This window comes from Sarcophilus harrisii, chromosome 4 (genome assembly GCF_902635505.1).
Source record: "Sarcophilus harrisii chromosome 4, mSarHar1.11, whole genome shotgun sequence".
Lineage (NCBI taxonomy): Eukaryota > Metazoa > Chordata > Mammalia > Dasyuromorphia > Dasyuridae > Sarcophilus > Sarcophilus harrisii.
In genome coordinates, this window is record NC_045429.1 from 11,595,074 (window position 1) to 11,612,207 (window position 17,134).

At 37.0% G+C, this 17,134-nt stretch overlaps 1 protein-coding gene across 3 annotated transcripts in view; it reads right to left on the bottom strand.

Annotated features, from left to right (window-relative positions):
* Positions 1-17,134, bottom strand: part of LEPR (leptin receptor) — an 82,799-nt gene that overhangs the window by 37,559 nt on the left and 28,106 nt on the right. For 2 of the 3 annotated variants that reach the window (XM_031968955.1, XM_031968957.1), the window contains exons 4-7: positions 12,768-12,891; positions 7,374-7,585; positions 5,430-5,575; positions 4,330-4,477 (exon numbers count right to left, since the gene is read on the bottom strand). In XM_031968955.1, coding sequence (XP_031824815.1) covers positions 4,330-4,477; positions 5,430-5,575; positions 7,374-7,585; positions 12,768-12,891 — 630 coding nt within the window. The remainder of the gene's footprint in view (positions 1-4,329; positions 4,478-5,429; positions 5,576-7,373; positions 7,586-12,767; positions 12,892-17,134) is intronic. The other variant, XM_003767270.3, reaches the window with a different exon arrangement.

Sequence of the window (17,134 nt, forward strand, 5' to 3'; positions counted from 1 at the left end):
AGAACCAGGAAAATATTGTCTACAGAAACAACAAGATTGTGTAATGAGCAATTATGACAGACTTGTTTCTTCTCTGCAGTTCAGTGATCCAAGGCAATACCAATAAACTTTAAATGGAAAATGCCAACCAAATACAGAGAGAGAACTATGGAGACCAAATGTAAATCAACACATGCTGTGTTTATTATTTTTCTTTTTCTTGTTTTTTTTTCCTCCCCATGTTTTTTTTTCCTTTTTCTCTATTTTTCTCTCCAAACATGATTCATAAGGAAATGTGTAAAAAAAAAATGAATGCATATGTATAACAAAAAATTGTTTCTACATGTAATGGGGGAAAATAAAAGTTTTTTAAAAAGTTGTGTTCCACTATAATGTCTCTCCCAGACAACTATCTCTCAAATAAATCTCTTCACTCCCTTGAGAATGATGAGACCTCTCAATCACAATCCTCCATTTACTCACAGAGCTTTAAAATCACAGAGCCTGAGTCTAAGATAATCCTACGTCACATATTTCAATGGGTATATGTGGGAAATAGCCTTAGAAGAGGTGACTTGGTCACAGCACTTAAGAAAGCTTAAAGTATTCCATACATTGTGTCAAGATTATGTTTCTGCCATAATAAAAATTAAACTTAAATTGGACAATTTTTCCATTTTCTATCCATATCTCTAGTTATAACTGAGGAAATATTTTTTTCTTAAATAAGCTATGTACATTGACCATTATGTTGTCAAAAAAATCTATTTTGGAGAACCCAAAACAACTCATTACCTTTTCTAAAAGACAACTTTTTATTGGAATGATTTGACTCATTGGTTCTCACACATCTTTCTATTTCATTATTATCCCTATTTCTTCTTTTCCTAAATTTCTTCAATGCATTCCCCACATGTGAAATGCATTGCTTCTAGGTAAAAGAAAATAAGGCACAGCTATTTTTCCAATTTTACATATTAAGAAATGTGATATTTGTCAACCAGACATCTTGATTTATTTTATGTAGAATTATAAAATATTTCTATTTGATTTTTATGGGCACATCATTTCCAATTCAACCTGTCAGCTTTTTTTTTATTCTAATCATTCATTTACTGATAAATAATTTACACAGCATTGGGCACATAGAAAGAGCTTGATTTGTTTTTATTCGTTTATCAAGGGGTTACCAAATTTTTCTGAGGGAAATACAACAGAGGTCACCTAACTTTTATAAGAAAGATGGGCTAGTAATAGTTATAAAACAAGCAAAAATAAAAACAAAAATCCTCTAGTCCAAATTGGAGAGAAACAAATTTATAAAAGGAGATCGTTCTGTGAATTTGGATGAGAGAAAGATTACTATCAACTAGAAAATTTAGGGAAGATTTTTTGAGATTAATATTGAAGAATAAGATTTCAAGGTTAAACAAACCCAGAATATGAAAGCTGAGACTAATTCTTCATGACTCCATTTTGGGGTTTTCTGGTATCAAAGATAATGGAATGGTTTGTCATTTTCTTCTTCAGCTAATTTTACAAATGAGGAAACTGAGGCAAACAGAGTTAAGTGACTTGTTCAGGGTCATACAGCTAGTGAGTGTCTGAGGCCAAATTTGAACTCAGGTTTCCCTGACTCCAGGCTTAGCATTACCTACCCCAGATATGAGAAAAGGGTTCCCAAGCTGGAGCTGCAACTGTAGCTTTCCTGACCCTATAACTTAGCTGCATTACCTACTTGTGCTGCAAACCCAGCAGTAGGACAGTATGCAGTTTGTCTTGGGTATAGAAAGTCATCAATTTTGGCTATTATAATGGACTATAAATATTGGATGAACTAGGAGAGTTCTAATGGACAGTGGGAATAGTAATAAAGAGAAGGATGCAAGAGAGATAACAGGATATATTGCCCCAACAAATAAACAGCAAAAAATTATGACAAATTGTCCTGGATGTCTTCGATTTCGACATGAAGAAGTCTGGGGTATTGGCTTCAGTTTCTGAACTTTTAAAAGTAAAGTTTTGACTGGAATTGATATGAAAGCTCATTTGTACATTTTGAAAGGCCGTCCTTTTGAGACTTTTAGAGGCTGCTCTGTAGGTACTATGGGATAATGAAGAGTGTTCGAGGTAGGTCAACAATCTCTCATATCTATGATAGGTGCTTCTTTGCTGAAAATAATGTACAAATGTGATTAGAGTACCCCCTATTTTAGAGTTAATGGACTGGCTTTTCCTCCCTTTCATTTTGTTCTATTACGAGTTGGCTCCCACTTCCATTTGGTTATAAAATTAAAGTATTCAAATATTCCTGTATTTCCTGCCAGAATAGAATGAAAATATCTAAAGTTAGTAAAGTCATTAGTTAATGAACAGATAACGCTGAAACTCATCACCCATCAATCAAGCAAAAACATTTATTGAGTGCTTACTAGTACCAGGCACTGTGCTAAGCATTGGAAAACAGAGTAATTCTGCACGTGGTGAAAGATTTATAGACAAGACTTTTTTTTTTTGTATTCTTTAGCAGAGTGTCAGGCACACAAAAGGTACTAGTAAATAAGGTTACTGATTAGCTGATAGACAAGTTGGATTGTCTCCTTTTTCTGATAGCAAAAGAATCTCATGCTGCAATGGAGCAAGGATATTGCTCAATGGTGCAAGTCCACAAAACAAGTGCATTTCTGCTGATTCTTTATTGTTATTATTTCATGCTGAAAATAAAGGGAGTTTCATTCACATGGAAAACCTGGAAGTGCACCAGATTTAAAGGTCGAGGGGTCAATCCAGTTTACAAATTCCCAGTAGTGAAAGTGAAGAATCTAGATGGCACAGTGGATAGAGCACCAACCCTGAAGTCAGCAGGACCTGAGTTCAAACCTGGCCTCAGACTCAGACACAACCCTTCCTAACTGTGTGGCCCTGGGCAAGTCACTTAATCCCAAATCCCTCGGCCAAAAAATTTATGTTAAGTTCAGAATAAAAATTATTTTTTTTTCAAAAAGTATATAAAATATTTGAAAACCACACCAATTGAATGTACTCATTTGAAAACAGGAATTAAAAATTCACTCAGTATGCCAATAGATTCTAAAATTAAGTTTTTTAATCTTCTGTTGAACTCTTTTTTCCCCATGAAATTATTTTAATGTAAAAATTTTGAAAATTATGAAAAATTCAAAGTACAAAAAAGTGAGGTGACTATGGCAACATTCTTCTTCCTGAATCTTCAGGCTTTATTTCCAAAACATACTCTTAATTTCAATAATACATGTGCTTTCATTTAAGTGTATTTTACCCTGAGTTTTAAAATGTTATAATGAAATGATTTCCACCCTTCAATTCGGTACCCATTTTGTGGGGAGCAGGTAAAGAGGCTGGGGTTAAGGATCATGCCTAGGTATGAAGGGGCTGGTTGGTTCTCCAAAAGCCCCCACAGCTGGGAATCATAATGCCCCTAAAGGAATTGTAAAGCAGCCTTTCCTCACCAGATTTTCTTGTGGATTAGGAATGAAATAAATGGGAGGGAAGAGGGAAGAGAAGGGAGGTCAGAGAATGAATGCCCTACCTCTCAGTCTCCTTGTACCATTATCATCCTCTCACATGAAGGGATCTGTTCTGCTGGTCAGAGTTAAATCCCCAGAACCAACTGTCAAGTGGCTTCCAGAACCCCCCGCAGCCATGAGCAGGGGGCACCCAGAACAGGGTGGACTTGTGATTTTCTCAGCTTAGAGATTTCCTGATGAAAAAATCTCCACTAACACAAATGGGCAAGACTTGTATAAGCTTCGGTCTTAGAGTTACCTGGACCATGGAGAGCTGAAATATTTTGTCCAAAGTCACATAGCCAGTATGTGTCACTGTAGGCTTAATGTAAAGAAAAATGTCCTAATAATCTGCCCTGTTCCAGAAGGGAATGGGTTTCCTTAAGGATTAGGGGGTTTACCTTCCTTGGAGTTTTCCAGGCCAGAATTGTATGACCCCTTGATGATGAGGATTCTTTTTGGGTGTGGTTAGAAAATATGGTCACTGAGTTCCCTCCAGTTCCAAAATTCTGTTATTCCATGTCAGAAGGTAAGACCTGAACCCAGCTTTTCCCAACTCCAAAGCCCTGTCCCCTAGGCCATCTAATCTCATGAGCCTATCTTTTCTGCCACAAAATATCAAGTATTTGGAATATATAATGCTGGGGGAAGGAGGGAGAGAGGAAGAAGAAGGGAAGAGAGAGAGACAAAGACAGAGACAGAGACAGAGAGAGAGACAGACAGACATGGGGGAAAAAGAGACAGAAGTCTAAAATCTCCTCTCCAACAATCAGAAAAAGATGTACTCTCTCTGCCAGCAGCGTACCTGGAGCAATGAACTTGGAAGGAGTGGTCCAATCACTCCAGAATCCTGGGCCATCCAGCCTCTTGCCCCGGACCTGAACTGTATATGAAGAACCAGGAAGCACATTGTCCACAAGCAGGGAGGTATCTAGTACAATCGCAGCAATCTGCTAAATTTCATTTAAGAAAGTCAAAACACCACACAAATGGGGATTGCTGATGAGTACCTGGGTTTGTGAGAGCCTCCAAAGGGGTGACATTTTGCTCATTCTCCTCTTCTGCCTTACACTTTCCCTTGTGTTCTTTCTGACTGGTTGCCTTGAGCAACTGGTGCTGTGACCAAACTCTAATGCCTCCCCCCACCCCGATTCCCTGATAGTTCTAATGAGATTCCAATATCCATGGTCCAAATTGGTCTCCAACTCACAATTTAAGGCCTATTGTTTGAGAAGTTTTAAGACAGATTGCCTGGTACAGCCCTCCAATAAGTTACACAAACTGATAAGTGCTTAGGCATCTGTCTTAATATGTGCTACTCTGAGCTATGGGGAGAAAAAGTCAGAATGCCCTGAGAATGTCAGATTTGGGGTCAGAGGAACCGTATTGTAATTCTGATTTTCTCATGTACTGCTGGTTGTTTACCCTCTCTGGCACTCAGTTTCCTTATCTGTAAGATGAATGAGCTGGATGACCTCTGAAGTTCCTTCCAGCTCTAAAGCCATAAGGCTAGTAACAAATGACCTTCTCATCTATAAGTCTGCAAAAGTCATCTTTAAAAGTCATCATGGTTAACTATGGACATACTAGAAAGTCTATAAGCTTTTCTTTGGGGTCACTCTGACAAGGGATCAGGGAATAAAGTAAACTTCATCGTTCAACAAAGATGAAGATATACTTGGATATATGCCATGGTCCACAGTGAGCTCCAGGCTTCTGAAAACTCTCACTACATGAGTATCAGATCATGAAAAAAGTGAGGGATTGAAGGGATCTTTCTCTTGAGGAAACATTTTCATCTTATCCTAAAGGTAATATACTGTTGGGATCTAAGGAGTGCTCAGCTGTTTTTGAAATCCCCAGGATTTAATTTTCATTATTTGCACAGTAAAAGAAAATACATACCTGTCCCATGGTCTCAGTTGACTTTACAGAGTATTTCACTTCATACTGAAGTTGATATGGTACCAACAGTGGGCTGGACCAAGAGATCTTTAATTTCCCTTCATCTGTTATTTCCATTAGCAAATGTAAAGGTGGATCTGGCTTCACTTTAAAAAAAAAAAAAAGCAAGTCAGTATCAGTTCTTCAGTAGAAAGAATATTGGATTTCATATCAGTGGAATATTGTTTAAACCTTTCCTCTACCAGCAAGGTGACTTTAGGTAAGTCATTCATTCCCTAGGTCTCCATTTTCTCCTCAATTGAATTACAAAATTGGATTAAGTGACTTCTCAGGGCTCTTAAGCTCTAATCCTATGAGAACATGAACTAAATCTGATTTTAATAATTGCAGAGGCAATATGGGGTAGCTAAAGTGGTACAATCCTCAGAGTCAAGAGAAACAAAGATAGATGGAGAGAAAGAGAGATAAATGATAGATTAGCTACTAGATAGACAGATCATAGACATAAGTAGATAATAATGATTAGTAGGTACAGATAGATGACTAATAGATGAAAAGACAGATGGATAGAAAGGTAGTTTAATTCATCTCAACTCAACAAGCTTTTTATGTGCTAGACATTGCATCATAGTGTTAATTTCTGGAGATACTAGAACAAAGCAAAAATCATTCTCTTCCCGAAAGAGCCATTGAGAGGACATGACCCAAAACTGGTTAAGCCCATAGAATAGAAATCCCATTATTGAGAACCTACACATTTCACAGATATATGATATCACCAGCGTGGGCAAATAGTACTGATTACAATCCCTCCAAGTATAGTCTCTCCTTAAGCCTGCTTAGTCCTTCAGACACAGATGTTAGATTAAAAAGGGGGCATATCCTAGTGAGTTTTTCCTTTTAAAACAATGAGTAAAGGCATAAGGCATCTACTACAGGATGGGCACAGTGCTAGGAGATGACGTTACATGGGCAAAGTCTGAAACAATCCTTGCTTTCCTGGAACTTACTCTTCCATGCTATTGAGTTTCCTTCCCCAGTTTTGCATACAGGGGTTCACAAACTTGGGGCCAAGGAACTTCTTGTTTTTTTTCTTTTCTAACATTTTGATAATCGCATTTCAATGTTATTGTATTTCTTTGTAATCCTCTATGTTTTCTTTTATTCATTTGTAAACATGATATGAGAAGAGGCCCATAGGCTTCACCAGGAGTCTGTGATACCAAAAATGGCCAAGTACCCTGACTTAGTAAGTGACATGAGGATAATAATAATAATAATAAGAGATCATATTTTTAGTAGAGCTTCAAAGTTTGTGAAGTGGCAAGTAGGAGGCTGTGGAAAAAGCCTCCAGAAAGGGAAGACTGAAATAAGGACTGGGCTTGCCTGAATATTTCCTGCCTCATGGATCAGAAACCCAGTGCTTATGTGGGCAGCCAACTTGGAGATGGGCTTCTCCTCATGTAGGCCGGCTAGGTCTTGAGCACTGGCCATCAGGAGTCTGTGCTCAAAACCTTTTCTGCATGGTTGGAACTAGCAGAGTGTGATACTTCAGGGTAGTCTTCAAAGACTCAGGGCCATCTCCTTGCCAAGGTGGACTTCAATGGAGATACCACCAAAAATGGAGTATTATAAATCTAGAACTAGAAGGACCCTCAGAGACCAACTTGTTCAACTCTATCACTTTACACATGAGGAAACTGAGGCTCAAGGAGGTGACAATAAAGAGTAATAAGCAAAGAGAAGAGTTGTACTCATATTGTCTATTTTCTACTCCAGGACAATTGTCACCACATAGCACTTAGGTGAAGAATTTGGACCCATGTCGGACATAGAGAGGGGTTACTGATTGCATTGATGGTGGGAGTATCCACACTGAGGAAATCATGTATCCTTGAAGTTTCAGCAAAGAAAAGCTCTAATATCTGGTGACTTTATACTTACCAATATTTATACGCTTCACAGACATAATGGGTGACTGGAGAAATATGGCGCCATTTGTGATTTCCAGAAATATCCAGGAGGTAGAGCTGAGGTTAGCTGTGCTTATGGGTACATGACATTCACAGTCTTTGGATCTATTGCAATCACACCGAACAACCTGAAAATTACTCTTCTGGGAAACAATAGGTGAGTCTTCCTGGGAAGCTTCTAACCTGTTATAGAATAAAAACATATGGATTGTTGTAGGCAGTATGCATTGCAGCATCATATTAGACCCAAGCATGAAGGTGGGGTTTCTCAGTTTGGTCTGTGCCTCAGGCATGAGCATTATGTGTAAAGGGTGGGCAGAGGTAGGAGAAACAGTGAAGAATTCTGAGAATCCTATAAAATGATGCAGAGTGCAGGGAGATGAAATATAATTGTACATCTGTGTACAAAGAAAGAACAATAACAAAGAAATTGAATGTGGTGGTATAATAACATGTTTGCCCCAAAAGAAAAGATGGAAAAATACAACATCCATGGAGAGACCATGGATGTGAAACAGAGTAGATACTTAATTGTTGTGTTGGTTACTATTGCTGGACTGGGTTTATTTCTTTATCTTTTTTATTTTTTTCTTGATGCAAAAGAAGATTTTCTGAGAGAGAGAGACAGACAGACAGACAGACAGAGACAGAGAGACAGAGAAAGACAGAGACAGAAAGACAGAGAGAAAAGTAGATTGGGGGAGAGAGGAAGAGAGAAAGGGAGAATAAGATGGAGGAAGGAAGGGAAAGAGATAAGAGAAATAGAGACAGGGGTAGAGACAGATTTGAAAAAGAAATTGCTGTAAAACAAAAATGTCAATAGCATATGTATTTTTTTTAAAGACCTCAATTATCTCTTTATTCCTTTAAGATGAAGTTTAAGCATAATCTTCTATATGAAGTCTTTCCTGATTGACAATTTCCATTCTCAAACTGCCTTGTATTTAACTATTTTGCACAGATTTTTATCATAGATTTATTTGGTATATATAGATAGAAATATTTAGATAGAAAAACACATACACACACACACTCCCATATGTGCACACACACACACACACACACACACACACACCATGTATCTCCATTTTGAGCTTATCATGGTCCATGGTGTGAAATGTTAGTTTCATGCCTAATTTCTGCCAGATTGGTTTCCAGTTTTCCCAGTAGTTTTTGTCAAATGGTTAACTCTTGATCCCAAAACTTGGATCTCTGGGTTTATCAAATAGAAGGCTACTGTCCTTTTTTATTTCTGTAGATTGTATGCCTAATCTATTCCATTACTCTACCAGTCTAATTCTTAACAAGTTCTAAATTGTTTTAGTGATTACAACTTTGTAGCACAGTTTGAGATCTGGTATTGCTAGTCTACCTTCCTTCACTTTTTCTTTCTGTCGATTTTCTTAATGTTCTTGACCTTTTGTTCCTTCAGATGAAGTTCGTTTTTTTTCCTGGCTCTGTAAAATGATTCGTTGGTATTTTGATTAATGTGACACTGAATAATTAAATTAATTTAGGTAGTATTGTCATTTTTATTATAATGGCTCACCCTATCCATGAGCAATTAATATTTCTCCATTTGCTTAAATCAGTCTCTGTGTGAAGAGTGTGTTGTAATTATGTTTCTAGTTTCTATATTTGTCTTGGCAGGTAGACTCATAAGAATTTTATACTGTCTACAACTTTCTAGCCCTTTCTACTGGGTTTTTTTTTTTGATAACATAAAAAATTCTGATGTTTTGTGTGAATTTATTTTATATCCTACAAGTTCATTGTTTCAACTAGTTATGTTAGTTAATTCTCTAGGATTCTCTAAACAGATCATCATATTATCTATAAAAAGTAATAGTTTAGTTTCCTTCTTGCCTGTTTTTAGTCTTCCAGTTTGCTTTTCTTAATGCTATAGTCATGATCAAATCTCTCGGCCAGACTTTCCTCATCTATAAAATGATTGTTTAGATGAGCTGTTCCCTAAGGGTGCTTTCAATTCTAAAACAGAAAGCTTTCTATTATTCTTCTATGGAAGACTAGCATATCTTCAAGAAATCAGGTTGTATTTTTGTTTCTTTGGAAGTCCTAGATAGGAAACAATTAGATATTATGTAGCTTAGGATCCAAACCACAGAAGATATTCAAAAGGTCTTCTGAATGGCAATGATATGTCCTGCAGATTTGATCTCAGAGCCACATAGCTGATTTTATATGGTTCAGTTCAGTTCAGTTCCCCATCACTGAGAAGAAGTACTCAAGGATGCAAAATGTATCAGCAATGTATCATTGTAGAAAGAAGTCTGGAGGAGAAAGAAGGATAATACAAATTCAAATTCAGCCCATGATATTTAGGATCTGCTTGACCCTACACAAAATGCTTAATCCCTTGGTTATTTGCATTGTCTTAATAAATTTAAAGTCTGTTTTTTTCCTTTATGAAATATCTTAGTTTTCAGAAAAGGCAAGAAAATACATTCTACATGCTCCAGTCCAGTGGGCCTGACATGGATTTCTGGGATAATACAATGGATCATTAGAGATAGTTGCCTAACATCTACAAAGTGAGCCCTGTGATTATAATGCATGACTTCATCAAGAATTGGTTATTATGCAAAGAAGTCAAAGCTATCTATAGTTATATGACAATACTCTACATCAGTATTGATTAGAGAAATACAAATTAAAACAAGTAGGAAGCACCACTTCACATCTATGAAATTAGCTAATATGACAAAAGGGGAAATATTAGATATTGGAAGGGATGTGGGGAAACTGGGATACTATTTCACCATTGGTGAACTGATCCAACTATTCTAGAGAGCATCTGAATTGTCCTCAAAAGACTATAAAAATGTGCATAGCCTTTGATCCAGAAATAATCCTGCTAGCTCTATATCCCAAAGACCTGCAAAAAAAGAGGGAAAAGACTTATTTGTACAAAAGTATTTCTAGCTGCTCTTTTTGTGATGACTAAGAATTGGAAATCAAAGAGATGTCCATCAATTAGGGAATGGCTAAACAGGCTGTGGTATATGATTGCAGTGAAATATTATTGCGTGATAAGAAATGATGAACAGGATGTTCAGAAAAACCTGGAAAGGCTTACATAAAGAGATTTATAATGACGTAAACAGAACCAGGAGAACACTGTACACTGCAACAGCAATATTGTTCGTAAAGAACTGTGAATGACTTACCTCTTCTCAGAAATACAATGATCCAAGACAATCCCAAAAGACTAATGAAGAAGCATGCTATCCATCCCCAGAGAAAGAACTAATATTGTTTGAATAAAAACTGAAGCATGCTATTTTTTTTTACTTTCTTCTTTTCATTTTTATTTGAGTTTGGAAAAGTTTTTGAGTATGGAAATGTTTTCTATTACTGTACACATATAACCTAAATCTGATTACTTACTGTCTCTGGCAGGGGGAAAAGAGGAAGGAAGAGAAGGAAAGATAGAATTTGGAACTCAAAATATATAGTAAAAATGTTTACAAATATAATTATTCATTACAGATAAGTGTGATTTCTTTTTTTTTTTTTGACAGGATTACTAAACTAAGATGAAGGAAATGAGGTGATATTGTTTACCAAGATTTCATCAGAGCTTTTGATTAAGTATCTTATGTTACTCTCATAAGGATGGTAATGAGACGGTAGGCTTTAAACAATAATACAGTCAGATGAATTAACAAACCCCAGGACAGTCTGAATTGAAGAGTAACTGTTCCTGAGGATCTCAGGATTGAAAGAGATGGCCAGTAAGGTCCCTTCCAACTCTAAATACATGCTTCTGTTATAATTAGAAAGTAACATGATAGGATTTAAAAAAGATAAAATGGGGATGGAAAACTATTCAGGGTCCTTAAATATCAGTTTCCTCATCTGTAAACTGGGTGTGATGCCTGCCCTGTTGGATGCCCACAGGAAACACAAGCTTAACTCTAAAACATCTTGAAAACAGGTAAGCACTTCCCAGCATAAGGCATGGTGATGAATTCTGCTATTGCTTTTACCTGGAAACTGAAAGATTTTCACATATTCAGAAATTTTACATTTTACATTTTTTTTTTCAGTTACAACTGGAACATATCCTTCACCAAGGTCAAAGTTGTATTTGACTTAATAACTCAGTGTAACTCCAAGAAATTTTCCCCCAAAACTTTTAAGAATAAAACTTTCTTTACAACTGAATTTTTGTTCTTTAAATTAAAAATAATATTATATTTTGTGTCAGAAATTTGAAAGATGTTAAATCTTTATTAAAGAGCTCCATATTTTTTAAATTAAAAAAGTAGGGGCTGCTAGGTGGCGTAGTGGATAGAGCACCAGCCCTGAAGTCAGGAGGACCTGAGTTCAAATCTGACCTTAGAAACAACACTCCCTGGCTGTGTGATGCTTGGGCAAGTCACTTAACCTCAATTGTCTCAGGGGGGAAAACAAGAAAAGAAAAGGAATTGCTGTCAGAAGGGACAGTAGAGACCATTCAGATCAACCCTTCTCTGACCTAGTATTCTTTATGATGTTTCCAACAAATGCCCAGTCTTTCTTTGAAGATGACCTTCCCTCTGAGATTAATGGCAATTTATCCTCTGTATGTCTTGTTTGTACTTGCTGTGAGCCCCTTGAGCTAAGGAGCTAGTTTTGCTTCTTTTTAGTATTCCCAGGAATTAACACAATGATTGACACCAGGCTGGCACTCATAAATGCTTGTTGACTAACTGACTGACTGAAGATCTCTTATCTAATTCAGCCCATTCCACCTTCCTATAACTCTATTGGTAAAGAGACTCTATCAACTTTGGGGTTTGTCCTTTTGGGCCAATTTTATGTCTTCTTCCACATGAAAAATTTCTGAATGTGTGAAGTTATCATGTACCATCCATTGAGCCTTCTCTTTTCTAGGATAAACATCCTCCCTTCTTTCATCTGAGCCTTACCTGGAACAATCCCAAAGATTTTTGCTATATAGCTGACCTTCCTTGTATAATCTCCAGTTTTTCAACATTCTTCTCAACATGTTCCCCCAAAAACCAAAGTCTGAGTAGGGTAAAGCACAGCTGGACTACTGCCTCCCTCCCTCTGGACACAAAAGCATAGAACTAGAGAGAAGGCAGAGCTAAGAGATGTAGTTGCCCTAAAATTGGTTGGACTCTCCATTTAAATGAAACGTAAATCTTCAATGTCATTCCCTTCAAGTTTTTCTTGTTCCCAGCACAATCACGATGACTATTTTCATTAAAGCAATCCTCTTACAAATTACTGACTGACTCAGGCACAAAACGCTAAATAGCTTCAACATGGGACCCAAAACCAGGCCCTTTTGCAACCAGATCCACTCCACAAAGAATACCTCAAATCAGCTACTTACAAAACATATGAAAGATGAGTCTGAAATTCTGATATCTTGGAAGAATTCTTCGACAATGATTCCAAATTACAGATGAGTATCTTCAAGTCCCCTCTGACCCAGCATTCAATGCTCCAGCTCACACCTGAATTCAAAAGAAAACATCACAGAGGATGATTAAAAAAAAAAATCTGAACAATGCAAGAGAGAGAACCAAATGTGTGTTAACTTGTGTTTGCATATCACCAGGCAAAGGCAAATTTGAGAGACATATTCTGACTCCCTAGAGAGCCAAAAGCAAATCTAACTTGTTTTAATTGATCACAGTAGCCTCAAAATGCTCATTGTGAATTAATCCTCCATCTAGTGCTGTGTACTTAATAGCTCAAGAGTCAATAATCCCAACTTCCCAAACTATGTCTGTCCACACACATAGTGTAATGTAATAGTGTAATGTTCTGGCTGATCTTGGGACCAGCCTTTGTTTCAGTTGAATAATCACCATGAGAATAGCCAGGGATTAAGTCTAAATTCTTTATTATCCCCTTCACAGTCATGTCTCCTTGCTTGGGGCCTGGGCTAGCTTTCTGGAGGTCCTCCAGAATGTGTCTTGGTTTCTGTGAAGGAAGCAGGAGGACCACCACCACGGTCTCTGTCTTGTAGTCCATCTCAATCCAAGAGCTTGTGCTCCAACCCCCAGCCACTGTCTTCCCCAGTCTATTCCAGTCCCCTTCTGAATCTGGCTCCAAACCCTCTCCCAGTCTGTTCTAGTCCCTCAGGAGAGCCACCAGGAGCCTGAATAAAGATGGAATGTCTCTCTCTGTGTCCTTGTTAGCTTCTAATATACTCTATTATAATTACATCATTGTAGGCATGAATCTTGTAGAATAAGTGTCCATCTTGTAGAACTATATTAAGTACTAAATTCATGTATCAAACTAGAGAACTATTAATCACCATGCTAAACTAGATATCCATTGTCTTATCAATTCCACTGATTTAACAGATTGTAAGAATCCTTGCTTCAAGTAGAGTTCTGGCCCATAACATAATAGTAGATTAATAAGTAAGTACATAATAAGTAACAGTATCTGTAAGGTACTGTTTATTACTTTAGATATAAGTTCTACTTGCATCATATTTTCAGAGATTTTCATTAAATTTAAAAGTTACTTAGCTATTCAGACTTTTAATATGATTTATAATACTAATTAGAGATTAAAGGTTTACAACATATTTTATATACACTCTCTCATTAGATCCCCACAGTAACCCAGGAATCTTTTACCATAACTATCATATTATATTATACATGACTGAGTACAGAAATGTTAAGCACTTATTCTGCCCCAGGGACAGTGATCTCTTCACTGTCACACAGTTTTGTCATCATCATTTATTAATATGCATGAGTAACAATATGATTTTTTGTTCTCTCATTTTTTTTAATTTGAGAAGCTGAAGAAGTATTCAGAGATCCCCATGAGAAATTCCCTCTACCAATGTGAGTCTTCTTTGAAACTTATTCTCAAGAATTGCTAGATGGTACAGTGAATATAGGACAGATCTGGAAAACCTGTATTCAAATCCAGCATTAGACATTTACTAGTCTGGAACAAGTCACTTAATTCCAATTGCTTCAAAAAGAAATTACTGACACTAGAAAGTCCCCTTATGCTCACTCCCATCATAGTATGCATCCTGTTATTGCTTTAGGCTGTGGAAAACATATTTTTTCTTGTATAACAGCTGCCTGATGATAAGTAAGGAAATTACTAGCTGCATTCTTTTTGCTTCTGTTATCACCTGCTTGATTTGCTAGTTACAATCCTATATAAGCTATGTGCCCCAGCTACTCTGCAATAAATGCTTTGGATGCTAGTCCCATCAGTCAGCTGGCTTATTAAACTCTCCACTTTAAAACTAAATCAGTCTCTCCTCAGTTTCCCTGATATTGCATCTTTACATGTATTTGGAAAAATAAAATACTATTGAGAAAAAAAATGAAAACACATAAAGTCAATTAAATTTATTATCAAAGCAGATAGTAATCTTAAGTGGATAAAGTTTTAGCTGTCCTAAAAATATCTGTTTACATGATTCTTATGTATTAATTCTTACCTGGCACAAAGTAGTTGCTTAATAAATAATTCTCGATTAATTCTGTTACCTCTTGCTTCCATCACCATTACTAAATTGTTTAGGAAACACCCTGTGTATCAACATCAGTCTTTTTAGATGGCACTTTTCCTCCTTGACCAAAACTCAATTTTCTCTGTGTCTTCAGAAATTTATTTTTGAGTTTTCCCTGTCTGTCCTAAACTGATTATCTATATAATCCTACTTATTCCTTAGAATGAAATCTGTTCTCCCAAAATCTGAGGTACATAGAAGCCTGTATCCAGTTTTCTACTCCCCTAGCATGAACTTTAATCTTCTCCTAACATTCTGACCATTTCCATGCTCCAGAAGCCAGTTTCTTTTTGTTGAGGAAAGTGAAATTTAGGATAAATTTTGCCCTTTTGGTTCACATATCTTATCAAGGATGAAACTATCATTAAAGCAACCCAGAAAATTACCAGCTTTTCTACTTTAGGAAGAGAGAGCCCTCAAGTGGATATCCACATGAAAAACCCATCTGGGCTGGAATTACCAAGGCTGGGAATGTTTTTTGAACTTCTCAACTATGACTTCTTTTTGTCCAATTGGTCTATAAATGACTCTGTTGATGATATCACTTCCATTCCTGCCTCAGTTGGTCTTCACCCAAATATAACATGTCCTCATGTCAAATATCTGAATATTCTCACAAATATATCATTTTAACAGATAATGCCATACCATGCCCATTTTCATTTATCTTATTCCATGAGGATAGCTAGGTCAATCATTGGATAGGGTGCTTGACTTGAAATTCAGGGAGACCCAAGTTCAAATCCTGCCTTGACTCTGGTAAAGTCATTTAGACTCTCTCAGCCTCAGTTTCCTTATCTGTAAATGGGGATAAGAGCACCAACCTCACAGGTGATGGGGATCAAATGAGATAAACTATGTAAAGCACTTATAAACTTTAAGTGCTACATAAATGCTAGTTCTTATAATTTTTATTTTTATAGAGATATAGTTGAGTCATTCAGTTCATCCTGTCAAATCTCAGCAATACTTATAGGGGTCAAATTTGTCTTTCAGGATTCATCTTGGTTTTAGGGAAGAGAAAAAAAAACAGACTCAAAAAGACATACAGAGAAAGATAGAGGCACAGAGAGACTGAAACAGACTGGGGGGGGGGGGTGGCAGAAAAGAGAAGAGGAGAATGAAATTCCTAACAATTAGAACTATGTAAAAATGGATTGGGATAGAATGTGCAATGGCTTCCCTCTCCTTGAATTCATTTCAATAAAGCTTCCTTACTAGATATATCTATAGGCTTTATTCTTTTTCAGGTATAAATTGGAGGAGAAGGTCACTGAAGTCTTTTCTAATTCTAAAATTCTACTATTCTGTGTTGGAATCTTTACAAAGTATTAAGCCATTAGAGTTGATAGAGACAATAATTATCTAATTTAGCATGGTTCAATATGATTGATTTGATCTTAGAAGGAGATATTTTGGACCAGAACTTGAAACAAGGTAATAAGTACAACTGATAGAAACGATGCTTGTGTTCACACCTTTAGAGAACTCATAGAAGCAAGAAATATCTAAATACTCATTGGAGTTCACATGTTTGGGAGATTTCAGGGTTTAGAGAGAGATATCTGAATTCACACCTCCCTTGAAGCTTTTAGGGCCAGAGGGCACACTGGGAGATATCCCACAATCCCACTCTCGGAGAAGCAGCATAAATACAGCTCCAGTGAGTCACTTGAGAGTTATTACTTGGGAACATTCCCGGGGTCAGAGAGGAGCACTCTGGGAGGAAGCCCACAAGCCCTCTCTCAAAGGCAAGAGAGAGTTATTGCATCTTCCACCTTGGTACTGGCTGGAGGCTGAAGAAAGCAGAGGCAGAAGCCAAGGACAAAGCTGCAAGAGCTCTTGGAACCAAGAAAAGAGATAGGCCTCTGAGCTAACTGGGCTATATTAAAGGACACAACAAAAGATCTGAACTTTTATCAGCTGAGCTGGCTGCGATTTTGGGTGATTATTACTTGTAACTGAAACTTAGGCTGCCTCCGGAATACCTCCCTGCGAAGCCTCTCTCCCAGAAAGGACCATTATATTTTAAAGAAGAAGATCACCACAATTCTGCGAGCCCCAGAGTTGCAGTTGGAAGGAGTGGATCCAATGCTAACAAAGACATTTACTACTTATAATATCATAGGCAAGTCATTTCTGTATCTTTGAGCTTCAATTGCCTCAGCCACCAAAAATATTTGCACAACTTACTT